The sequence below is a fragment of the Vulpes vulpes genome, chromosome 13, assembly GCF_048418805.1.
Source record: "Vulpes vulpes isolate BD-2025 chromosome 13, VulVul3, whole genome shotgun sequence".
NCBI classification, from domain to species: domain Eukaryota; kingdom Metazoa; phylum Chordata; class Mammalia; order Carnivora; family Canidae; genus Vulpes; species Vulpes vulpes.
This window is the reverse complement of record NC_132792.1, coordinates 115461956-115488325: the sequence shown is the minus strand read 5'-3', so window position 1 is coordinate 115488325 and position 26370 is coordinate 115461956. Positions and strand designations below refer to the sequence as shown.

Sequence of the window (26370 nt, the reverse complement as noted above, 5' to 3'; positions counted from 1 at the left end):
GCTTTTTTTTTTTTTTTAAGTCAAAAGAATATTTCTCGTGTGCACCCCCCAAGCGAACTCTTCTTTAGGCACTGGGGAGCCCATGACGAACCAGGCAGGTGTCATCCCACCTGCAGGGCTCTCCCTGAGTGTGTGAGAAGGGAAATGATGGGGAAAAGAGCGGGGTACGGGGACATAAGGTGAGGAAGGACTGGGCCAGGGGCTCTGGGCTTTATTTTTGTTTTTGTTTTTTATTTATTCATGAGAGACAGAGAGAGAGAGAGAGAGAGAGAGAGAGAGGCAGAGACACAGGCAGAGGGAAAAGCAGGCTCCATGCAGGGAGCCCGACGTCAGACTCGATCCTGGGACTCCAGAATCGCGCCCTGCTAAACCGCTGAGCCACCCGGGCTGCCCTGGGCTCTGGGCTTTGGGGACATAAGCTAGCTCACCCCAGAGCCCAAGTGACAGTCACTTCTCCTCTCCCTGCAGCCACCATATCCAAAGGTCACCGAGGACACCCCAGAGCCCCCGTCACCTCCTTCAGGGGAGGAACGAAACGGGTGACCTAGAAGATGTGCTGCAGGCTTTATAACTGCCATGGCCTCATTTTACTGGACTCACAGTCCTAGAAGGCAGCTCTGAGGAGGCCCTCGGAGCCTCTTGCCTGTGGCTGTGCATGCTTTGCACATGCCTGCCTCTGGGCTATCTTTTACTCATCTGCTGGCTCATGCTCCACGCTCCTCCCCATGTACCTGGATCCTCCTCAACCACAGAGTCCTGCCCTGCCCTGCCCTGCCCTGTCCTGCCTACCCCAGCCTGCAGGGACCCAGGCCTCCTCCTGTAACCCTCACCACCCTCACAGGCTAGGTCACTCGGGGGCCTGTATGGTTTATCCTGGTTATCCAGAGTTGTGTCCTGCCAAAAAGACATATTGAAGTCAAAACCCCCTGTACCTTTGCATGTGACCTTATTTGGAGTTAGGTTCTTTGCAGACATGACCAAGTTCAGGTAAGGTCACAGTGATGTAGGGAGAGCCCTTATCCAGAGGCTGGTGTCCTTCTAAGGAGGCCACATGTAGATGCAGAGACACCCAGGGAGAAAGCCTTGTGATGACAGAGACCGAGATTGAAAGGATGTGTCTACAAGCCAAGGACTGCTGGCCACCCCAGAAGATAGAAGCAAGGAAGGATCCTCCTCCAGAGCCTTCAGAGGGAGCATGGTCCTGTCAACCTCTTAATTCCAGACTCCTAACCTCCAGACCTGGGACAAAATAGAGCTCTACTGTTTGAAGCCACTCATTTAGCCTTTGGGCAATCTCAAGGTGGCCAGTACGATCCTTACCAAGCCCGATGTCCTGTGTCCCTCCCTGGAAGGCAACTCTGAAACATTGGGAGGAGTCCTGTTCTCCTCCGGACCCCCAAACACAGAATGGAGTAAGTGGAGACTGCGGGTCCCAGGAGAACCCCATGGCACCCTGGACAGGACGCCAGGAAGTCCTCACCCCTCCACTACCCCCTCCTCCAGCACAGCCGAGCATGACAAGGTCATCCCTGCTGTTCTCCCTCCCGACACCTGCTCTGTTCATCCCAGCCCTTGGCCCATTTTTGTGATGACCTTCGTATTGATGGGTCACCTGTTTCTCCCCATCACCTCCCCTAGACTCTGGGCTCCTGGAAGGCAGGGATATCAGGGTTTTGTTCGTGTTTTAATGATGAAACAACTCATTTGCCTTTAAAACTCACAGACACATAAAAATACAGATTCCTAGCTCAGGAATGTATCTGTGCTGTGGGGCCTGGGAATACAGATTTTGGCAAAGCTCCACAGGGAACCCTCATGACAGATGTGAGACCTGGACAGAGCCAGTTGTCCCTACCTGAGGCCACCACCACAGCTCAAAGGTACAGGACATTACCTTCCCAACCTGGGCCCCACCTGGCTCTGCAGGAACCCTCCCCAATCTTCAGGGTCTCAGTTTCCCCTGAGTGTAAAACTTGCATCACCACCCCACAACCAGATTTGACCAAGATCTCGAGTGAAGCAGGGAGTTCGGGGGACAAGAGGTGGCACTGTGAAAGGAGCAGATGGTAGCATCATGGGTCCGGGGAGGCAGGGCCCTGGAAGGGGGCACCAGGGCTCCAGGCACCCACTCTCCTCCCAACCGCCTGTGTCCTGGGCTCAATTCATGGGAGTCCCTGGTGGAACCTGACCACTCACTCCCTCCCTGCACACATGCATAAGGCACACACACACACAGACACACACACACACACACACACACACACCTGCCTTGTCCTCAGAGATGGTCCTGAGCAATGGATGGACCCACTGTGCCCCCACCCCACCCCAGCCTCCCCCTCCCATGGTCCTGCCATCAGCCCTGAAGCTCCCCCAGCAAAGAAGCCAGACAGAAGGAAGAGGAGCACAGAAAGGGGACTCCTTCAGCCTATTTGGTCATCAATTAGTATGTGGATCTGAGCAAGTCAGCTTGCCTCTCTAGGACTCAGTTTCTTCACATGTAAAAGGGGACAGTGAGCCAAGCACTGAGAAAGCCCCCAAGTGCCATGCTGGGCACTCCATTGACTGCCCTGAGGGGTGAGAGTGGGAGAGGCAGCCATCTGACTGCGGGACCCAAAGAACCCATTGGACCCAGGGGCAGGGTAGCAGAGTGGCAAGTCCTGGCTCAGCCTCTATGAGCTTGTGAGCTTTCACCTCTTTGTTGCTTCAGCTTCTCCATCTGTAAACCAGGGACGATGATGGAAATCTATCTCCCAGGGTCAGTGGAGGCCAGAGGGGGGCAACGCCCAGAGTGCCTGGTAGGGGGACACTCCAGCCAACCAGGAGGCAGGAAGCAGCCAGGCTCTGCCGCGCTCACAAGGGTGGCGAGATTCAGCCCCTTCCAGCCTCTGGGGCCCCTGTCAGTGCCCTTGGGTGCAGGGCTCTGGAAGCATTGCCCTGACAATTGTCCCCAGTGTGGACGTGAAGCAAGCACCCCCAGCTGCACATCACCCCCACTCCAGCCCCCACTAGAGCACGAGTTCCGTGAGGCCAGGGTGCAGGCCTCTGCCTCACTGCTGCAGCCTCGGGGCCTGGGCCGTGCCGCCGGCAGCACCCCGGAACAAGAGGACCAACGAATGAAGGAAAAAAGGGAGACGAGGCCTTCTCTTTCAGCTTCTACACATTCCTGGCACAGAGGAGGGGCTTAATAAATAGTTCAGGAATGAATTGGGGTTAAGGGGGGGTGAAGGGGAAAGGCGGCAGTGTGGACCTGCCCTGAGCCAACCTCGTCCTGGCCTAGGGCCTAGCGCCGTGGGAACCCTGCCGAGGAGCGGCCGGTGGCCTTGGCCAGGCAGCCCCACCATGGGCCATGCCTCCTCCCACCGCAGAGGCCCTTCATCATCACCTTTATCTCCATCTTCACCACCATCATCATCCATGCCAGCCAGATCCCCCACGTGCTGGGGCCGTCCTGGGTACCACCGCACACATTGTGAGGCCCAGCAAAGCTTTGGCTCACATGCACACGGCTGGGTTTAGGGAAGGAGACAAGGGAGCTGCCAAGCCAGGCAGGCCCTGAATTCAGGGGTGGCGGAGGCTCAGCAAAGGACATCCCAGGGCACTGAGGGACTGTGGCTGGGGGACGAATGGGAGAGGGGGCGGTCAGCATCCCTGAAGGATCACCTGACCTTCGATCAGTGGACCTCCGGCAGGCACGAGAAGGGAGGGCTTGGACATTTGGTCTGGAAACAGAGGTTAAGTCAAGGAAGTTCACATTTTCCTTAGAATATTAACTCTGGGGCATGTCTGTCCTTTCCAGAGCCTTTTAGACAGCAAGTGTGCCCTGCAGTGCTCGCCAGCCCCTGAAGAAGGCAGTTAGGCAGAAAGAGGACGCTCCTCCCGTTGGGCCAGCGAAGAGCCCAAGGCCCCCAGCAAGGTTAACAAGGCTGGTCCTCATCCAAGGGGTCCCAGGAATCTTGTCTCCCGACTTGCTGACCTGCAGCCCTCCCTGATATGCTTGCCCCCCTGAGTCCTGGGCTCAGAGGGGTTGTCAAATGTCAAACACAAGATGAAGGGTGATGTCTACGTTGAGAAAGAAACCTAGGTGTTATGAATCTTGCACATGGCCCTGGAGTTTGCCTCTGAGGGGTTTACAGACTTATTCGTGGCCCCCAAAGCTTTGTGAATGGGGAACATAGAAAAAAGCGGCCAAATTTCATCTGTTCTAAGAGCCCACCAACTGCAGGGTGAACCATGCCTGTGTCAACCACGAAAAGATTTTTAAAAGGCAATTAAACTCGAGCACATGGGCGTGTATCAGGTGCATGCTGGTTCCAGAAACGTGAAATGCAGACGCATGGTATGGCTCAGAAGCTTACTGGTCTTACTGGTGTGGCCGATGATAGCCGGACGTTGTGGGGACACCTGAGGTTTCCAGTCAGAGACCCTGGAAATAGTCCAAGCAACTGTGGAGACACTTGTCGAGATTTCTCCTGTGTGTCCATAGCCCTGCTGGATCTCAGGCTAGGCTCAGGTTAGGCTCCCTATGACGCAGCCTAACCCCTCCTGTGCCTTGGCCTGAGAAACTTCATCTTTACCATCTGGATGGACAGAAGCCCTCGAATCTGCATGGCCCCTCCCAGTTCACGAAGGGGTTCATCTCCACCCTGACCCTGGGAGGCAGGTCCAATGGTGCCCACTCTCGACCTTCAGCGCACACCTGGGTGCCTTGGAGCCGGCAGCCGAGCCCAAGCCCCTAAGCCCGGACCCTGCAGGGTAGCCTCCCCATCTCAGATACTCCCCCAAGAGACTGTCGCCCGACCCCCAGAGGCAGGTGCCTCTGCTACTGTGCGTGCCCGTCCCAGGGCCTTCCCCAGAGACAGGTGACCGCAGCGTGGGAGGGGACAAAGTAATTCAGAGCTGGGTGCAGAAGGCAGAGGAGACGAAAGACAAGTGGGGAACACAGAGGCTTGTGGCTCCTGCCCTCCTGGTTCAGGAGCGAGAACAGAGACCGAGGAAAGGGTCTGGGTCTTCACCCTGGCTGAGGGCCCTGGGCCAAGCCCCTGCCTCTCTCAAGGCTCTGTTTCCTGTAAGATGAGGGGGTGGAGTGATAAGCCAGATATTCTGGGTCCCTTCCGGCCCTGCCTTTCCAGGCTTCCAGTAAAAGCCAGGAGAGCTGAGTCTTGGGAGACAGGAAGACAGAATCACCTGAGGTGCAGCCAGGCCACCCACCAGGAGCCCTGGGAACTGGGGTCCCAGGCCTCAGCGTGGGAGTCTGTGTTTAGTTATTGCTTCCCCTACCAGAGGGTCTGAGGTGGGAACATGGGGGCAGAGGGCATAACACTGGCCTATCCTCTACCCGCCAGTAGCTCCTTGGCCCCATCACTTCTGCTCTGATCCTCTGAGTCCTTCCCCATGTCTCCACAAACCATCTGCCAAGGTGGGGGGAATGAGATGGGGGGGTTCAGGGATTAGGAAGTGATATCCCTTACCAGGGGCAGTGGGGTGGGGGATATGGAACAAGCTAGCATTCATTGAGTGCCCACTACTCCCCAGGCACCCGTGCAGAAAGTTCTATGGATCCCATGTCACTCATGCAACTTCTCCGGAGGTTAGAGCCTCACTCTCTCCCAGCAGCCTGACCCAGAGCCTGTGCTCTCGACCCCCTGGGGCCATCCTGCTTCTATGGCAGCTACCCTACCCTGCCCTGGCCATTACACAGTGCTCAGCCCATGGGTCTCACCAAGTTTTCCCAACAGCCCTGAGGGACAGCCATGATTACATCCCCATTTCTTGGATGAGGAAACTGAGGCACCGAAAGGTTAAGTACCTTGCCCAAGGAAGCAGAGCGCTTGCTGAGGGTCTACTGTAGGCCACCCCCTGGGCTGGGCACTTCCGGTCATCACCCCAGCCTCTGCTCTGACACTTTACTATATTCTTGTGCACAAGATGCAGAATGAGAGCGAGTCTCCAGGACCACAAGAATCTGTTATTAATTGAATGAGTACATCCCATCAATATGGCACAGGGGTTTGATGCCAACATACAGGTGGCTTCTCCCTTCCTACCTTGAGGCTTTGTCCTTGCCTAGTAGTGAAGCCATGGGGGAGGGGAGGTGGCGCTAGCCCACCCAGCACAACACTAATGCCGTGAGAACATTAGAGAAGTACATGCACAGAACAATCTTTACCTAGAATCAGGGTAATGCCTAACACACGGGTCTAAGAACCAAGTGAGGCAACAACGACCTGTCTCCTCAAATCTATTCTGTCCTTCTATATTAATAGAATCCCCCAAATTTAGCTGGCACATGGCCTTGCAGAGTGAAGACTACATCTCCCAGCCTCCCTTGCAGCCACGTGTGGTCATGTGGGCCAGTTCTGGCCAATGGGATGTGTGAGTGGGTACTGGGCAGCATGGTGTCATGTTCCTCCTGCACTTTCCCTTCTTGCTCCATCTGGCTTGCTTAGAAAGTGGACATGGGGGTCAACCGTCCTGGACCATGCGGGAAAAGGTCCGACCCTAGGGAGGGGTGGAGCAACGAGAGAGGAGGTACCTGACGACATCCAGGGCCCACCAACCGTTCCTGCCCAGGACCACCACCTGCAGGCGCTGTTCTAGAGACTTGCTATCCCCTTGAAGCCACCTTGATTTTGCATCTCTGTCACCAGAGCCAAACTGACACCCTACCGAATAAACCAGCTCCACTAGGCTAGGTCATAAGAGTCTCCACAGCAGGTATTGGCACGCTATTTGAGAGCTCTGGTCCACCTGACGTAAGCTTGATAAAAAGGCGTCGTGTGCTCAGAAAATCTAAGGCAAACTTGGAATACATTAACACAAGTGTGGATTCTCCACTGGGGAAGGGCATCTGATGGCGTCCCCACTGGCTTCCTTCCCAGTTTATGGGTTCATCAAACTAAGTGTCCTGGATGGGGTCTCAGGCACCCGAGGAGAAGGAAATGAGAGTGTTGGGCTGAAGAATTCTCAGAAGTCGCACCAAGCAGAGCCCTGCCAATGACCTCAAGAGCCAATGGTGGGGAAGGAAAGCCCCAGGCCTGGGAGGCAGGGGTAATAAAGCGGCCCCCCAGGGACAGGCCCAGGAAATGCAAGGGGCAAAGCAAGAGCCAAGGTCACTGCCCACGGGCCACTGCCACCCATCGGGGCAAGATGAGGGTTGTGTGTGTGAGTCACCTAGGTCCTCGTCCTCCACCACCCATCTTCTCCATGGACCTGTAGGGACCAGGGCTGCCAGGCCACCAGTGGAGAAAGATCCATTGCATTCTGTTCCAGAGGCCCCCCAGGAAAATAGATGCAGCCCTTGGAGGAAGCCTGCTTGGGTCCATGGAGCCTGAGGATTCCTTGAAAATCCCGAGTCCCTACAGACGCCTTCCCCAGCACGTGCAGTAGTCTTCCTCTGTGCCGCAGGGATGCGGAGTTGGTGTGCTGGGGCGGGCGAGGGGGGGGGGGGGGCGGTGCCCACCTCCAGGTTGGGAACACTGCCTAGGGCCATACAAAGGACATCCATGTCCAAGCTGCATTGCAACCCAGGCCTCAGTTTCTAGGCCATGGAATTTAAAACCTCTTCTTGCGATACCTCTGTTTTCTTGTCTTTCAATTGCCTTAGTAAAAGATAACCCAAAGGTCCACACAAGATGCCTGGGGGGCGATGCCTATAAAACCCTCGGAGGGATGACATTCATAAACGAGTGCTCCTCTCCTGCTTGGCAGAAAGGTCTCCCAGCTGGCTGCCCGGCAACAACGCGGGGGGCCCTGTGGGTGCATGGGTGCAGGGAGACAGCCTTTGCGAGCTTTACTCTTTTGCTCCAGACCAAACCTCCTTCTTTGCGAGCCCTTCTCCTGTCCTTTTCAGGAAACCAGGGAAGTGGGGGGCGGGAATCTAGGGGGAACTACCTGGGCCTATCCACAGGCCAAGACTCGTGCCTAGGCAAGGGTGTACCAGGCAGGCCTCCTCCGAGAACCCTCCAGACTCAGGCACGTCCCAAGCCCTACCCTAGGCCAGGGTGATCTGCATTTTATTAAGCTCCCAGATGATTCTTACTTGGTGCAGACTCCGGTGTTTGAAGTACCTTGGCTGGGTGATCCCCAAGTGCCTCCCCACCTGGCTCTCTGGGCCTGCAGACCTGCCCACCTGCCGGGACATCCCTCACCTACACGTTGCCGGCTCGGGGAGCTCTGGGGCCTCCGGTCTCAGCGCTGCTGTTCCATGATTTATGACTGAGACTCCCACACACGCTCTGGAGCAGGAAAACCCAGCACACTGTTCACAAATTAAATCCAGCCCTCCTCTCCTCCCAGGTAATGGGCCCATCTGATGATAGAAGAGCTTATAAACAGCTATCATCAAATTAATCTCCATGTCAGAGAAATAATAGCAGTTGTAAATAAGACGGAGTGTGCCCAGCTTCCCAGCTTGTTAGGACACCTTATAAAACAAGGCAGCGACATTAATACTGCACGGGCTCTTTCATCCCCCCAGCCACCTGAGTGCAGAAACTGAGTGTCGAGGGAGGTGTCTCCTGGGCGGCAGGAGGAAACCCCAGCAGAGGAGGGCTGCTGGCCACTGCCCGGCCCCGCGACTTCTTCTCCCATCTCTGCTCAAACAGTTCCCATACCACCACTGGGGTTCTCTGGGTTGGGGGAGACCGCCAGGCATGCTCCTCTTCCCTTCATACAGCCTCCCCACCTCCTTGTCCTTCTCTCTCTCGCTTCCTGATGGCGGGGTCCTCAATCCTCACCCCAGTTCAAGCCCCACCTTCCAGGAAGCCCTCCATGTCACTTGACATTCAAAAGGGGCTCTGAGGTTGGTTTTATCCATCACCGGCGGCTAGAGTGGACGCCACGACAACCCCGCTGAGCCTCCCGCACTACCCCACATAGATGCTCCCCCTCCCGGGTCTCAGCAAGGCTCCGTGGAGAAAGCAGAGCCCTGAGGATGGGGGCAACTGGCTGAGGCAGGTCCGGGTCCCTCAGCTTGGCCGGCCCTACCAGGGCAGACGGAGATGCTCAGGCTTAAATGGAGACATCTAAGCTTGCATTTTGTGAGATAAAGCGAGCAGGTGCCGTGGGCGTACCCAGTGGGTACGTTGCATTTATTTGCACCTGTGAACATGTGTGCATGTCCTGCACGTTCCGATCCGGTACAGGTGCTAACGAGTGTGACCGAGTGTACATGCCGTGGCCTACCTGCATGTGGATTGTGCGCGCACGTGTGCTACACAGGGACGGTGTGGGGCAGAGTGTGTGCCGGGCTTGAGCATCTGCATGCACGGCGATGTGACCATCGGGTGCTACGGGAACGGTGGGTGATGCATGTAGCTGCGGGGCAAGGGCACGAGGGAGAAGGCCCAGCCCGAGGCATCTGGATAAGGTCATCAACATAAAAAGGTGGGAGGGAAATCCTAAGCAGGGTGGGGTTTGGGACAAGGCTAGTCCCTCCAGGGGCCAAGAACGCCCTCCAGGGCTGGCCTGCAGGGGTGTCCCTGGGAGGGAGGGACCGGCTCACCTCACCGCTGACCTCCCTACCTCAGAGGCTCCTCTTCAGCAGGTGAGGTTGGCCCTCCTGGGAGGAAGACTTGGGGAGGAGGAGGGTGTGGAGCCGGGCAGTCACCAAGTGCTGGGCCACCTTCCATAGTCTTCTTAGGCTCTATGTCCCTTCGGGATACAGAGTTGCTTTGGGCCAGCCCTAAGCTAGGTGACCCCGTTCCCGGGCCTGCATCTCCCAGACCATCGCCCTGCACTGCCTTCAAGGGATGTCTTAGGACTCATAGGCGCAGGCACCCAGCGGCCTGTGGCCAGGTGGCACCGGGGGGTGCTGCCGAGGCGGACCAAAGGGCTTGCTCTCTGTCCCCCGGGAGTCACCAGAGCTGCAGCATGCTCCCGGACAGCTAGACGGACAGCTAGACCGGGACTCTGCGCATCAGGGGCGACGTGGGTGGCATTCTCCAAACTGGTAGAACATGAGGCTTGTCTGCAGGGACGACTCTGGACAGCTCAAGGGCCCCAGGACTTGGTTGGATAGTACGGAAAATGCCGCCCTGGGGCCCTACCTCACCAGCCAGCTCTCCAGGCGTCCCAGACCCCACACCCCCCATCCTGCCCTCCCAGGAGGAAGGTAACCCCTGCAAGGTGGAGGAGGGCACTCCGCCCCCTCACTGCTTCCTGGGGGTCTGCCGAGATGTCAGCCTTATTTCCTAGGCCTTCTCGGGCAGTGCCCTGCTCTCGCCCTCAGCCCCAGGCTCAGGACATACCCGTCTGGGCACAGTGTGTGTGCTTCGTTCTTGACAAAAGCCAATCAATCAATCAGCAGCCGTGTGGATCAATGGGCAGCACTGCTCTGCTGACAACCCCCACCTCCCCGCCAGGACATCAGCCTCATCCCCAGACCCAGTGGGCAGCACCCTGCTTCCCTGCCTGCCCTGTGCCCCACCCCCACCCCCCCCCCCCCCCGCACAGCTGGCAGCCCCTCTGCCTGCACCACACTGCCCCCACCCCTTCTCCTGGCCATGTCCACACTCAGCTCGGGGTTAGTTCCCCAGGCATCGCCTTCCCCAGAAAGTGCACCCACCCCAGCCTGAGAGAGCACCCAGGACATACCCAGGACCTTACTTTCTGCCTGTTCTTGCATCTGCTTCCCATCACCCTGACTCTGCGTAGGGTAGGTAAGGTGCTCAGGAAAGCGGCGGGCACAGACAAGTGCTACGTGAGCATTTGTTAGTGCCTTTGTCGTTGGTGTTACCCTTGCATCTCCAGTGCCCAGGATGACGCCTGGTCTGTGGCACATGCTCAGCGCACATCGTCAGATGAGCTGAACAAATCCATCATCAAATCCATCATCAAATATCTCCTTATAACCCTGCTAGGGACCAGTAGGGGCGGGAGGTGGGCCGGCCAGGATTGTTCCCATTTTACAGATGAGAACACTTTGGCTCAAAGAAGTTCTTCTTCCTCCCCTTTGCTCCCCTTACCAAATTTAAAGTGCCTCCTAGAAGCAGGCAGAGGATCCTGCTAGACAGCCACATATGACGACAGCAGGCCCATACTCTGGGCCAGGCATCAGCGTGGGCACAGTATACCCCCTGCCTCATTGCATTCCCACTCAGCCTGGCAGGTCAGGATGAGTACCCTACTCTGTGGAGAACAGAACCAATGCCCCGAGAGGGTTGCCCACTTCACAGGGAGGTCATGAGACCCCCCACAGCTCCCCTTGTGCAGCCTCACCCTCTGCAGGCTCACCCGGGGGATAGTGCATGAACCCACTGGGGGACTTAGGCAGCCCGGCTAGGTAGGGGTGGGACAGGGGGCAGAGAATGGCAGGGGAAATGGCCAGGGCCAGGGGAGAGAGCAGGGAGGAAGGGACTGGAATGGGTGGCATGACGATGAAATGAGAGGACCCAATGCTCCAGAAAAGAAAAAAATCAGACAAGGATGACAGCCATAGGACTCTGAACATTCACCTCTTGGATCAGATAGGGGTCTACGGTGGGGGGCAGGGGGGCATGGGGAAGGTGGATAAGCTGACCTGATAGCTCTCCCAGCCAGTAGAGCTTCAAATCCCCATTCGGGGGAGTGGTTCCATTTCTGCCTTTTCCAGGAGGCCCTCCTGACTCCTCCAGGCCTCAGTGACCTCTACCCATCCCATGTGCCAGCCCTGACCAGTTGACTCCAGGCTGTACCATGCTTTCTAGCCAGCATGACCATCAGCTTGGCCCTCCGTGTAGCCTGGTCTGTGTTCTCCACACGCTTCAGGGGTGCTCGGGGGGTCTCCCCAGCTTGGCTACGGGCCAGAAGCTGTCTGCACTTTGGCTGCCCACAGTGCATCAGAGATTTTCATTAACTGCTTATGCAGTGATGCTGAAACACGCCCGGCCCTCTCTTGTCTGCCCCTTTGCCCTCCCTTAGGACGCCCTAGACCGTGCCAGGGTTCCAGGCCCAAACAAACAGGATTGTGTGTTCAGAGGGGACGGCAGGAGCTAGGAATGATCACCTCTAGCTAAGCACCATGCAGGGTTCTGTGTGTGCCTTGTACTTCACCTGGACCTCCACCCACACCCCCCCGCCCCGGCACTGGCACCCATAACAACAACCTCCAGTTTTTCTGATGAAGAGATGAGGCGCAGAGTGGTCCAGAGTCACCTGGCTAAGCCAGAGCTGGACCTGCAGATTTCTGGACACCAGGATCCGTGTGCACCTTGCTACCATTTACTCTCCCCCATTTGTCCTCAAGGAGAGCTGGCAAGCACAGCCCTGTCCTGCCCAGGAGCAGGCCACAATATCAAGGCGGCCCTTGGTTTCTGTCTGGGGCGATGAAAAGGTTTCCAAAGTGAAAAGTGGTGGCAGTGGCACAGCAGCATGAATATACTCCATGCCCATGAACTGTATGCTGTAAAAGGGTTCAAATGGCAAACTTTATGCGATACCATAGTTCCCCCCTTATCCACAAGAAATATGTGTTCTGAGACCCCCAGGTAAGGTCTGAAACCGCAGAGAGCACCAAACTCTATATATACTAAGGTGGTTTAGGTTTGTTTTTTTTTTTTTCCTATACACACATACCTGGAATAAATTTAATTTATAAATAAAGTACAGTAAAAGATTAACAGAAGCTAATAATGAATTACAACAATTTTACTAAGATGCTCTAATAAAAACTATGTGGATGTGGTCTGGGTCTCAAAATAGCTCCCTGTACTGTACTCACCCTTCTGGTGATGACGGGAGGTGATAAAATGCCTACGTGAGACAGGAAGTGAGGTAAGCGATGAGGGTGCTGTGACGCAGTGTTAGGCCGTCACTGATCTTCTGATGATATGTCAGAAGGAGGATTATCTGTTTCTGGACGACAGCTGACGGTGGGTAATGCAATCCTCGAAATCAAAGCCACAGAGAAGGAGGAGCCACTGTGTATATTTTACTGCAGCCACAATGAGAGCCCTTAGTGTCCTGAGGAGAGCCCTGCTGGGCATTCCCCACGGGAAGTCTCCCTCACATCCTTTTTTGTGGGAGATTCATCTCCACCTCCTGAACTCCCCACCCAGACCCTCGCTTCCAGTCCCAGCCCTGGCTCTCCAAGCTAGGGAAACAATATGGTAGATTGGCCACCATATTGAAATGCCATCCTTTCCTCTACCCCATCGAAACCCTACAGTCTTCGGCCTCACCCAGTTGTGCCTCTGACAAACCATCACTTGACCACCCCTGTTGGAGCTTCTAGAGCTCAGGTCACTTCCGACTCACCTCGAGTCAAGACACAAGAAGAGCACTGGCCTCTCAGCATCAAGAGACCCAGGTCCCAATCCTGACTGGGGGGTCAGGAGCTGGCTTTGCAACTGCAGCCACCGGACAGGCTTGGGTTTCCTATCTGTGAAGAGGAGACCTTGCTTTACCTGGCACTCCTCATTCTCTTCTGCAGGAGAACCCGAAGGTCAGAGGGGTGTGAGACAGCCATAAGGGTACAGTCTGGCCCGCCCACATGAAACATGTCATCCAAGTCCTATATTTTCACTCAAAAGTTCATGCAATATTGGCAACTGGTGACTTGAGAGTTCCTTATTTTCTCCAATATAAAAACCCCCTTTTCCTTAAGATTTAGCAGTAAAACTGGAATCTGCACTATGTTTATACCAGGGCATGGCCAGGCCCTTTTCTGCCTGAGTGGAGGCTCTGCTCTCTATTGCACAGCCCTCTCCACTCCCCTCCAGTCTGGATGCTCCCAGAAGGCAGGCCAGGACCACCCCACCAGGCTAAGCACGAGCGAGGACTCTGCACATACAGACACAGACTCCGTGAGTGCTCGTGTGATGCTGAGCAGCACCTGTTCGGGAGGAGTAGGGACAGTGACAACGAAGCACGTCTCTAATTTCCTCCTCTCATCTTCCCATCCTTCTTGCTCCTACTTTCCTCCACCTGTCTCTCCCGGGAGAAGGTTGGACTGGTCAAGGACCCCTCAGGATGCGGTGGAGGTAGAATGGGAAAATGCACCCCAGGTTCATGCCTGGGCTCCTCGTCCACCTTCTCCATCAGGCTCCCAGCTCACCTGCCCAGGGGAGAGCTGCCTGCTGTTGTTCCCTTCACCACAGGTGACCTCTCTTCCCCTTGTCCTCCCATAAGCCTATTCCTGCTGACAGGAAGAAGGCTGGGCTCCTGGGGTTCTGGTGGGGCCCAAGCTCCCTCCCATGGCCCCTTACTGCCCTTCCCCTCTGGCTTGGCTCCAGCCCTGCCTCCCGGGCAGCCTCTATCCCCTCAACCAGGTATGGCCTCCAGGGCCCAGCTTCCCTCCAGCCCAGCGGACTGAGCTCCCTCTATAGGCCTGGCTTCCACCTACGCCCGGAGGGATATAGGTCCACCAAAGGTGAGGCCCGGCTGCAGCCGACCTAAGCCGGTGTCCAGGAGGAGCTTTGCTGAGCTCTGACTTAATAGAGGCTGAGACTCTGTCTAGCTGCCTCTTTTGTCTCCCTCACCACTCAGCTGGACACACAGGCTACTGAGCCTCGGGTGACTGGCCGTGCAGGGAGCCTTTAAGAGGGGTCTATGGACCTGGGCCTCCCCCTGTCATGCCTCACCTTCCCCAGAATCAGATTTTTCAACTCTGCTCAGCAGGGCCATGCCTCATAGGCGGAGGGGTAGGCCTGGACAGGCCCAGGGGTCCTTTCTTGCCCAGTCCATTTCAGCTGCACCTCCAGGGAATGCCCTGGAGGCTGAGGGCCCCACAGGGCGGGCCCTCCTTTAGCTGAAGGAAGACTGATAGTGTCTCCACCCCGGAGGGAGGCATCCATCCATCACTATCTACAGAGTTGAGGAATAAGAGCAATTGCTCTAGGAGGGGGGTCGTCCTGGGAGGCAGTCTGGCCCAAAAGGCCCCTGCACACTGGGGAGGGGTGGCATGGAGGCCCTGGGCCACTGGGGGACAGAGCCCCAGTGAAGCTGCTGTGAGGCAAGGGGGACACTCGAGAGCGCCTCCTCGCCGCCCCCCCCCCCCCAATTCCCTCCCACTCTCAGCCCCAGACTGGGAGCAGCAGCTGTTGCAAAGCATCCTGCCCTTCCTGGAGACAGGTGTTGGCCAAATTCTCACTTCCTCCCAGCCTCAGAGAGCTCCTCCACCCCCTCTCCACGTGGCAGGCAGGCGGGTGCTGAGTCAGCAGCCACCACTTCCTCTCCTAGCTGCACCCCAATACCTGGGGGAGTGGCTGAGGCCTGATAGGACAGCCCACTCACTGGGGGGCTCCCTGGCCTGTGCTGACAGGCCCCAGCGGGATGTTTCAGGGAATGGATGCATTTGGGAACAAGGGGAAGGGCCTGTTCAGAGGGCAAACTAGGCCCACAGCGTGGGAAGCAGGTGCCCCCTGAGCTCAGGCCTGCAGGCCGAGCTCGCTGCCCTCCCATGGCCCACCAGGCTGCCCAGAGGAGGTGGTCTAGCCACTGGGTAAAGAGTGTGTGACTACTTCCCCAAGGAAAGTCAAAGAGACAATAAAATGTGCTTCTCATCGAGGGGCAACCCCAGTTTTTCAAGCAGGAAGGGGCCACTAGGCCAATCATCCTCCTCAGCAGATAACAAGTGAGCACACAGCGCAGTGATTCCGGGTTGTAGGTCACAGGGTCAGCCACCACCAGCTGCTAGGGAGCAGGACAGGGAGCCCCCCGGTTCCCACTGTCCCGAACCACCTGTCTGAGGGCCAGCACTGAGCAATGTCATTCATTATTGCTACCGTTGCCGCGGGCTAGCTTCTTGTTTTGTTTCCTACACATCAAGTCCTATAAGACAGACGTGATGGATCTATCATCCCCATTTGACTGACACCCCCACTGACGGGGCCAACTGAGACCCAGGGGAGGAAGACACTGACCTGCCCGGGATCACAGAAGTCTGTGGTAAAACAAAGACCAGCTCCCAGATCTCAAATGTTTATGCAGACATTCTTCCTTCTCCAAGCCCTCTTTTACCTGCCTTCCCCTCCAGCTATTTGGGTCTATTAATGGGAGGAGCTGATGGTGAGCAGAGAGGCTTTGGAGCTGTCAGACCCATACCGCCAACCCCTCCTCCCCTGTGGCCCATGGCAGCCCTGCAACCCGGTGCCATGCAAGTGTGTCCTAGGCCCCAGCCTGAGTGCGGGGCCACCATTCAAGGGGAATATTATGCAGCCATTAAAAGTGATGCTCATAACAACAACATATGAAAGCATGAAAAGGCTGTGACAGGTTACATTAAAAGATGGAGAATGTAGGATTGTTCATTACTGTGTTTACAGCTCAACAAAAAATATACATATGTGTAGGCACAGAAATGTGGGAGGAGTTTTACCGATATGGTCTCAGAGGGGTGGACATCTAAGAGATGTTTTTCCCCCTTCAGTTTATTTTTCTTTTTTTTCCCTTTGGTCTATTTTCTAAACCTTCCAAAATATCATTCTATTACTTCCATGATCTAATATAGACTGAAGTTGTTGAAACACCACCACCCCCACCAAGCTCTTTCTCTTCACTTGAGAAGGGCCAACCTGTTTGCAAGCCTGTGGAGGCGGCGATGACCCTGCCACCTGCCTGCCCTGGAGTCTCTCTTCTCAAGAAGGGGGGAATTTGATGAAAATCATTCAAACTGAGATATCAGGGTGCAGTGGGGTGCAGCTCCTTGGGGAGTCTGTGTCCCAAGAGAGGCTCCAGGGAGAATGGCCTCCTGGCTAAAGATGTGTGCGGACAACCAAATAAAGGGATTCCAAGACTGGAGAGAGAGGTTTGGGAGGAGTTGTCATGGAAACATGAAGAATTTGTATTGAAGTGAATTTCCTAACCCCACTGGGTGCTAAAAGTCTTAAATCCCAGGACCGTGCCTTGGTCCCCTTCCTTCTGTCACTCTTGGCATCTCAAACTCACTGAGCTCATCTCTCCCTGAAATGGACTGTTGTTCCCAATCTTTCCTGTTTGTCCTCCCCATCGTACTCCCTTCCAGGCACCCCGAGACCTCTCTGCCCTTCAGCCCCTCCACCCGGACTCAGCTCTGCTCACTTCCCCTACGGTTTGGGTTAGGGAAGGCCCCTTGTGGAGCCATCCTTCCCACGCCCCAGGCCTTTGGCTTAGGTTTCCATCAGCCCTGGAAGCCTGCCATGGCCTCCTCCCTGGCCGCACCCCCTAGGCTCACCCACTGTCACCAGCTGCCAGAATGAGTTGTTGAAATACCGCTCTCCCCAGAGAGCTCTCAATGGCTAAGGGAGCAGGTTCAAACTCTACTGGAGCTTCCGAAGGCCTTCAGAATCAGGCTTCCAAGTATCTTCCAGCCTTTTCTCCCACATTCTCAGACATCGTGCTGCCGAACTCCTAGAGCTGTGCTCTGGGGAGAACCATCCAAGGACAGACCAGGGTCCTGGTGCCTCCTGCAGACAAGCACGGCAGCACACCTGCACACATGCCCCTACACACAAGCACACACGCACAAACACACCCTTCCTCGTATGTACTTCCTGTTCCTGCCAAGTCAGCAGAGCCTCTAGGCCTCTAGGCCTTAGCCAAAGTCTCACTCCTTCCCCACCTCCACCCAGAGCCCTTCTCCCTCTTCCTCCCTCCTTAGGCGTACCACCTTTGAGGCACATCTTAATCCTGCCTCCTCAGTCAGGGGATCTCTGAGACTAAATGTGATCCCTCACCAATAGATTCCTACAGTTATAGGGGATGGAGGGCAGCCACCTAGCAGGCCCCAGGCACCTGCTGCGTGCCAGGTGCTTTTGAATAGTCTAAACAGACCCTGTCAGGTATCACGATGGTCATTGTTTAGATGACACTCAGAGCAGTTCACCCTTCCAGGCCAAGAGGGGGCTAGGACTTAACCCCTGGGCAGCCTCAGGCTCTTTCCACCTCACCCAGTCAGACGTTCCACCATCTGTTGGGGTGCTTTGGCACAGAATGTCTTAGACAGCATCTGGTTTCCTAAGCATTCATCTCCTAGCCTCGGCATAAGCCTCGGGAGGGCAGGCACCCAGGTACTACGTTGCTTTGGCATCCCCTTTAACGTGGCTCCAAGTAGGTATTCAGTAATCACTCATGAACTAAGTGAGTAAACAAGTGAGTTGAGCAGAAGAACAAATGATTGAACACGAGGACACAGGCATTGCAAGTGGTTATGTTGCAGGCTATATATGTTTGCTTTTAGTGCTTAAGTCATCCAGAAAATCCTCAGAGTCTCTCTAAGGCAAGCTGTCCCCCCACACGTCTCCCCCAACCCTTCTGGCAATATATTGGCTCCTCTGTGCCTAAGCCATACTGGAAACTAATAAATACTGATTCATGTTCATACTATGTTAAGCCAGGAATTTTTAAATAGCTATTTAGATCCACAGAACAACGAAGGCACCAATGTCTTGCACCTTTGCACAAGCAGTAGCTGATTAGGACTAAGAGATCAGTCACACCCTGGAGTCAAGGGCCTGTGTCTCTTGGCCAGGAAGGGGGCTCCATGCTGCTCTTGGGTCCCGCGTGGAGTTGTGGCTTTCCTAACACAGGAAACCAGTAAGTTTTCCTGTGGGACACCTTAGGCTATTTAAAGATGGGAGGGATGTGGGGGCAAAGGATGAGGCAGGAGGTGAGCAAACTGTAAGATGAAGAGTGGTGACCCAGTCTCTGTCACCTGCATCTTAGAGCATCGAGACTTCTGAGGATCTTTTCCCCTAATCTTGAGTGATTAATACTGCTAGTTGGTTTATGGATTACTATTATTTAAGAAAACACATCAATTAAATGGTCCTTATCTGCTGCTAATTTCAAAAGAGTTCTTTCATTTGAAAAGAAGACCAGCGCACAAGAGCTGTGCTTCATCTTCACTACAAAGTCTCTGGTGTAGGATCTAAGTAACAGATGGCTTTTCCAAAATCCTGGAGTCAAAAGTTATTAAAACGGGTATGTGTCAGATGGTTGACAGAGTAGATACAAAGTACAACGGCTTTGTAATGATTGGCTCATCCAGTCAGGGGAAAGGGCTTCTTCATCTGAATGTGTTTCTTCTGACAATGGGTGAAAATCAAGTAGGCATTTGATAAATTGCTGAAACATGACTTCCCATTAACCCCACCAGCTTTCTATATTATTACTAGGTTACCAGACGGTCCTTACAATGTATCGATCAACTAATTCTGACACACATAACACTAATCTAGAGAAATAGAATCTTAAAGCTGGTTAACATCAATCTAATAAAAGCCACTGCTCTCTAGGACAAAAATGAGGGTCATCACCTGATTTGGGGTAGTTTTCACCATTATTGAGGAAAGGTTGAGGAATGGTTGATCTTGCTTTCTCAAACTGGGGACAAAATTAAAATTTTCATGTAAACCGAAATAAAAGGAGGAAGAGAAGCAAAACAAATTTTTTTAAATCCTTGAAGGTTTGCATATCTCTTCTTGCACCGACTACAGCATGAGCCTCCGCTGGGAACTTCCATGTGTGTCCATGTGTCACAGTAAATCAGCTCAGCTTTCCTACCCAGGCTGGGGAGAGCACAAGAACAAAGGGCCAGAGCAGAAAGGGCAGTCATGAGAGGAGAGGAGAGTCCTCCCAAGCCACAAAGAAGGCAAGGCAGCACTGTGGTCAGGCAGGGTGCAATTATGGGGGGATGGAAGCCAGCAGAGGGGCAGCGGGACCCCGGGAGACAGCCCAGGGGAGGGAGGAGGAGGTATGGCCCCAGGAAGAGTGGCTCCAAAATGATGACCCTATGGAGCAACCGTGAATTTCTTTAATCAACTGATTTCCTTGGTGTCTAAAATGCCTCATTTAGCAAGACTTGTTCTGGGCTGAAACTGAATTGGTGTAAGTGACAAATGCTTGAATTTGGGGGGAATATATCTCTCCACTGGCTTCTCCAACGTAATTGGGAGGGAAGAAAAGATACATGTTAAGGGCTCTTCATCAGATTCAATTTGGGGGTAAGTCCTGACTTCCCTCCTGATCCACACTCCACCTCCTACACACACACACACACACACACACACACACACACACACACACACACTTAGACAATGGCAGAGATCTGGCTTCTTTCTCAAGAGAGGCACCAGGACCACAGATGAGGCAGCTGTCAGGGAACTAGGCTATAATCAGCTTTAACTGGCTTACAGCCGACAGAGGACACAGACCCTCTTATTTCTACGGTAACAGGTCAGGCTGCTGACCCTGGGCTAAATGTGGGGGGTGGTGTTGGTTTCTATTCCCAACATCTTCCTTATGCAGGATCTCAATGCAAAACTTACACTGCCAGTCTCAAGAACTTAGAGATGCACATAGAAGAGGGTACTTTAAAATTCTAGACCATGGCTTCAATTACATGTAACATGTTACCCCCAGCATGATTTATCAGGACAGTAAATCAATGAGACAGTAAAAGGAAAAGTTAAAACACAACTAAAAATGGGTTTTTCAGGCGAGTCTGAAATGCTACAGATTGCTAGTTAAGAACAGTATCCCTTTTCTCAACCTAAGTGTTAGAGCCCCACCTCTTCACCAGCATCACAAACTGAGTGCCATGTAACTTAGAAACTAAGGTGAAATGTGCAGGCTATGCAGGTGGCCAAATATAAGAGTTGTCTCTATGCGGTTGAGCTGTTTTGGTGTGGCAGGACAACTGACCCTTCCCACGGCCCCAGAGGTCTATTGTAAAAAGATATGGACTAGTTGAGATTAAAGTCTCCATATCTGTACCACAAAAAAGAAGAAGAAGAAGAAGAAGAAGAAGAAGAAGAAGAGAAAGAAGAAGAAGAGAAAGAAGAAAAAGAAGAAGAAAAAGAAGAAAGAAAAAAGAAAATAAAAGAGAGAAAAAAGAAAAGAAGAAAGAAAGAAAAGAAAAGAAAAAGGAAAGTAAAAAAAGGCATTCACTCGAATCTTACAATGGGAGGTGGGAGTGGTGGGTGGGTGAGGGTGGGGATAGAAAAGCAAGGGAAAAATCTAAACAGCAGGATACGACAATAAATGGGAAAACAGCAAGAGAAAAAGCACACTAGGTTAATATAGGAAAACTAGTTCTTTATTGAGAGATTGTATATTAGTATTAGTGGATTCTGTGTGTAACAATGTCATCATGCACACGATACAAAAAAAAAAGGCTGGGCCCACCATGCTTCGGAAGGGCAACAGAACAAAAGCAGCGTACAATGAGCAGATGGCCCGGGCTACACGACCACAGTACGTTTCAGCAGGGTGACATCTCTAACCGAGCGCTGTACATTGTCAACTGGGGGATGTAAAAAAATACAGATCATGCTTTAGTTTTAGTACAAGAAAAGGTGAAAAAGATACACAACCAAAAGGATATTTGATACAGAAAAAATTACCCACAAAATAAGAACAGGAAGTAATTCAGCACAGCAGAACACGCTATCCCTGTTTAATGGAAAACCATTTTGCTAGGGATTCTTTTTTCCTTCTTCCTTTTTTTTTTTTTTTTTTTTTTCCTCGCTTTCTTTCCAGATTGCCAAATGGCAATCTGGGGCAGCCACTTGGGACTTGATTTTTGGAAGGGCCCTCGAAGTAGGGACCTTATTCTTACATTACTGCCGTTGTTTTGTTTCAGTTTTCGAGCAGGTCCGGCTGGTCAGGCGGCAGAAGGGAGCCGGCTGTTAAAGGGGCAGCTCTGAGGGCCAGGGCGGATGTCCAAAGATGCTCTTGACATCATACAATTAAACAATTAAGACACCATAGCTAGGGCTCCCCATGAAGCCAGGGACCTTGCTGCACCAAATTTTCAGAGGCTATGGAGTGGCATCAACTGTCATTTCATCAAAGATTTTCATACATGTATACTTATTATTTTTTGCCTCCGACTAAATGTACTCTCTCCACTCATGCCTGGGTGCTGCCAAGAAGCGAGCTGATGGCCACCCAGATAAGTGGGAAACGGGGTGCCCAGAGCCTCCAAGCCAAGGCAAAAGGAATCCACTTAACAGGGATTTACAGTGCAATGTACTCAGCTAAACAAGATGAAGATACAAAAATGGTTATTTCTCTACATCTATTCTGAAATGGCCTACATCCTATACTACTACAATGGAAACTAAAAAGAACAGACTTAAGCTGGCAAGCTATCTAATAGTTTTACAAGAAGATTGTGGTGTAGGACCTTGTTGGGTTAAGCATTAGTATCCTCTATCGAAAGGTCATGAATTCTTATCTCATTGTGCTAAATTTTACCCACAGCCCAACTCACCCTCAGCCCTTGAATTTCCTGTGGGTGTGTTTGCCATGAAAGTAAACTTTGACAGAGGGGCAAAATTTATCTTGGGGGGGGGGGCAGGGGGGGATTGGAGGGAGGCATATTAAAAATAAAATTTAAAGGCAGCTGAGCAATTTGAATTTCAAAAACGTAAAATCGGCATCCTGCAAGGGTATTTAGAGATCCGTGGTATTAATGAGGATGATAATGATTTAATCAGGATAATTATACTTTCAGGCTCAACATCCTTCTTAATCATTTTTGAATTTCTGCCTAGTGTAATGCTCCACACCCGTTTTAAGAGGAAATGCCAAGTAAGAAGACATAATTTGTGTACTGGGGGAGGGGGTTGGCATTTCCAGGGAGAGCTCGCCAGGGCACCCCCCCCCCCTTTCCCGCCCGGCCTACTCCTCACACACCCCCTCCACACCCCCTCCACCGCTAGGCCGGCCTGAGATAGGGATACTGCCGCTTAAATAGCAATGCTTTCCTCAGATGGAGACAGGAGATGGTTAAGAGGGGTGTCACAATACAGCTAAATGCGGAGGCAGAAGGGTCACAGCGCACACAGCAGCGAGTTGACCATTCACTGAGCTACACAATGAAGAAAAAAAAAAGATTTGATAAATGCAGAATGTCATCATTCTATCATCACACGAAAAAAACTGCGGTTCAAACAGGCCTAAGGGGGCCAACCTTGCCTTTTCGGTTCTGGGGAGAGGCTTAGGGCTGGGGACAGCTGGTCTGGCAGAAAGAGGGCCGGGCTTTCATTTTCTTGCCCAATCGGGCCCCTGGGGCGCACTGAAGCGCTGGCCCCGCGACCCCACCCCCCGCTCCGACTCGGTGGAGCAGCCCTGGTCGCAAAGGGAAGACATCATTCTGTGCGTGAGGGAGGGGGAGTGGGGGAGGGCCTGAGCCAGCAGGGATTTAAGCAGACTTGGAGTGGGAGAGGGTAGCAGAAACATTTCCAAGAAGAGAAATGTGAGTCCAGAGGCAGAATACAAAAAGGAAAAAAAAAAAAAAAAAAAATGAATCTAAATGCATCTCGGATTCGCTTTGGGAGGTGGGAAATTTTGATTAAAAGGAAATGGAAGAAATGTGGAGGGCGGGGGTGGGGGGGTGGAGAAGAGGGGGAAATCAAGCTATTGTTGGAGCAGAATGTAAGGGAAGGGGGATGTGGGGAAGGGGACCGTGCAAACACACCCCATATATCACAGTTAAAAACAAAGCCGGCGCCGGCCTGCTGCTTTGTCAACGCCTGCCCAGGGCAAAGGCCTGGCGTGGGGGCAGCTTCCCACCTCATCCGCACACACAGCGCAACACCCGAGGGCCGGGCACCCCGCTCCGGCCGGGACCAGGGGTGCACAGCAGTGCATGTCTGACTCCGAGGCGCGCACACACTTCCACACACGCTCACACACACACACACATCCAAGCGTTTTGAATCCATAGATGCAACTGTCATACAAAGACAATGGGGGTGGGGGTGGGTAGCACAAGGCGACACACAAAAAAAGGGGGGGGGGGGTTAGGGGGGAGAAAGGCACGGGACGGGACGGGACGGGGAAATGGTGCAAGCGCCCACCAGAGGGTGGGGGCTGGGGCACGGGCTAGGGCAGATCCCGGAGCCCAGCTCGGCAGCCCGCGGCAGCGGTGACCGAAAGATGAGGGGGGTGCAAACACAAATGACACGAAAACACACACATGCCTCGAAACAAACACAAACACAAAACAGCACCGAATAACAGAAAACCAAGTATGCTCGCACACACACTCGCAGGCGCGCACGCGCGCACGCACACGGCCATGGACCTCTCCTCCTTCCGATCATGCGGGGCTCGGTGTCAGGGCAGGGGCTGGGATTCGGGGAGCCGCGTCCGCCGCGAGGAATAAAAAATGGGGCTGGGGAGGGAGGCAGGGACCCAAATTCGCCAAAGCCTAACTTCACTACAAAAGCTCCCACGAGGGCGGCCACCCCCACGCTGGGGGGTCCCCCGGAAGGGCCGGGGGAGAAGCCCCCGCTCGCCCCGCGCCCCCGCGGGTGCGCCCCGAGCCCCCCGCCGCCCGCGGCGCCCGCCCCCGCCCCGGCCCCCGCCCCCGCCCCGGTGCCCGCGGCGATCCACGCTCCGAAGCGGACCCCGAAAGGAAAAAGCGATACCTCTGTTTCGCACAGAGCCAAACACTGGAAGCACGAGATAGCCGACGTGGACCAGGACCATCCTGGCTCCTCGAGCGGCGGCGGCGGCGGCGGCGGCGGCGGCGGCGGCGGCGGCGGCTGCGCGCGGGCCCTTTGTGGCGCGGCTCCGGGGCGCGGGCGCGGGCGGCGGCGGGGCTGCGGGAGCCGCCGGGGCGGGAGGCGGAGCGCGGGGCGCGGGCGGCGGCGGGGCGGCGGCTGGCGGGGAGACAGATGGCCCATGGAAAGGCTCCCTTCCCGGCCCCTCTCGACATTCAAAGGCGCTGGGGCCGCAGCTGCCGCCACACAAAGGCGCGCGCAGCCAATGGGAGCGGAGCGCAGCGCGGCGCGGCCTCGCCGGAACCGCGGGGGACAGCGGGGACCGCGGGCGCGCGGGTGGCGAGGGAGGAGGGGGGCCGGCTGCGAGGGCGCGGGCGCGGGCGGCCAATCGCCGAGGCCCGCGGCCGGCCGGGCGGGGGGGTGGGGGGGGAGGGGAGGTCGGCCCCGCGGGGCGCGTGGAGCCGGGCGCGGGTCCCCGGCCGCCCGCAGGCCCGAGCGCGCGCGCAGCGCCCCGCACACACACGCGGGCGGCGAGCACGCGGAGCGCGCACACACCGGGCGGGGGCCGTGCACCCCGGCGTGCGGAGGTGCGTCGGTGCCTGCCGAGAGACAGGCACGAGCCGCCGAGTGCACACGACCCGGAGGTCCTTGCACACCGCGCACGGGTCACTCGGGGACGCGCGCCCCGGGGGCTGGCGCACGTGCGGAGCCCGACTGCGGGCACGAGTGAAGGTGGAAAGCGAGCGAGCAGCCGCACGCGGGACACACAGACGTGCACACCCCGACCGCCTTGTTAAGGCAGGACACGTGCCAGGAACACATTCCCAAAGACACACAGAGGGGACACACAATGCAGATATGTACCCTGCCAGGCTCCCTGCCCGTGGCAACGCTTTGTTGCTTTTGCAGAGCACAAAACTCACAACGATTATTCGCTGAATTGAGATCCACTCACACCCTGAAGTCTGTGCACTGATTCTATACAGAGACACGCTCACCCAGAAAACCCAGAGCCGCTTGGTCACCGCTGGCCCTGCTGCTCTGCTCTGACACAGGCACAGCCATGTGCACAGACACGCCCACTTCCTCAGCCCTGAAGGCACACATGGCGACGGGCTAGCGGGCTCCTCCGATTCACGGTGGGGGCACAGCCAGGGGGGTCACACGTGGGCCGTGGCTGGCCTGCCAGGTACAAGCCAGACGAGTGAAGAGCCATCTGCCGCCAAGCCCTGCTGTCAGGTGCGCGGCTAAGACTGTGTCCGTGCACGCTCAGCCCGGGACCTGCTATGAACATCCCCAGCACGACCCTCAGAGCAGGCCCATAGTCCACACCCAGGCCAGGATTCACTTGTGGAGCCCACCACGGGCAGAAAGGTGGAAGACACTTCGGACTTCGGGACTTGTCTTCAAAACCCACTGGCTTCTTTATTTGATGAGTCTGGTAAAAATTAGATGGTAAAATCACAGTAGGTACAGCTAAAAGGAATCTAATACAACCCAAACCTTATCCACATTTTAAAGACAAGGGAAGGAGGATCATTCAATACGTGATGTGCTTGCATGGGGCACAGGGGTGCCCTGCATGGCCCCCTACCATCCTGATCCTTGTAGTGCAGAGGGGCCCCAGGAGGTAAACAAATGCCATACCAGAAAGCCTGCTAGGTGCAGAGGCGGAGCTTCTGGGGAAGGGGACACCTAGAAGGAGCACCTAGCCCAGCTGGGGGGAGGGCAGTCGAGTTGATTGCAGAAAAGTGACTTCCAAACTGAGACAAAGAATGAAGAACGTCAGGAGTGAGGTGAGGCAGAGCAGAAGACAGTAAAGGGAAACCGTAGCCTGGCTTTGCCAAGACAGCAGCCATTTTCCCAGGGGCAGGATCCCAGGGCACATGGTTCTCCCTCCCCACTCCCCAAGCACTCGTAACCCTCAGACCTCCCCCCCAAACACCTGTGGCTGCCCCCC

General features: G+C 54.8%; 1 protein-coding gene across 1 annotated transcript in view; it reads right to left on the bottom strand.

The window, feature by feature from the left end:
- ARK2C (arkadia (RNF111) C-terminal like ring finger ubiquitin ligase 2C) overlaps window positions 1-24816 on the bottom strand; it is a 103620-nt gene extending 78804 nt beyond the window's left edge. Inside the window, exon 1 of the mRNA XM_072732286.1 lies at window positions 24336-24816. Within this exon, the coding sequence (XP_072588387.1) occupies window positions 24336-24396 (61 nt within the window). The 5' untranslated portion in view covers window positions 24397-24816. The remainder of the gene's footprint in view (window positions 1-24335) is intronic.
- Between the last annotated feature and the right edge of the window lie 1554 nt (window positions 24817-26370).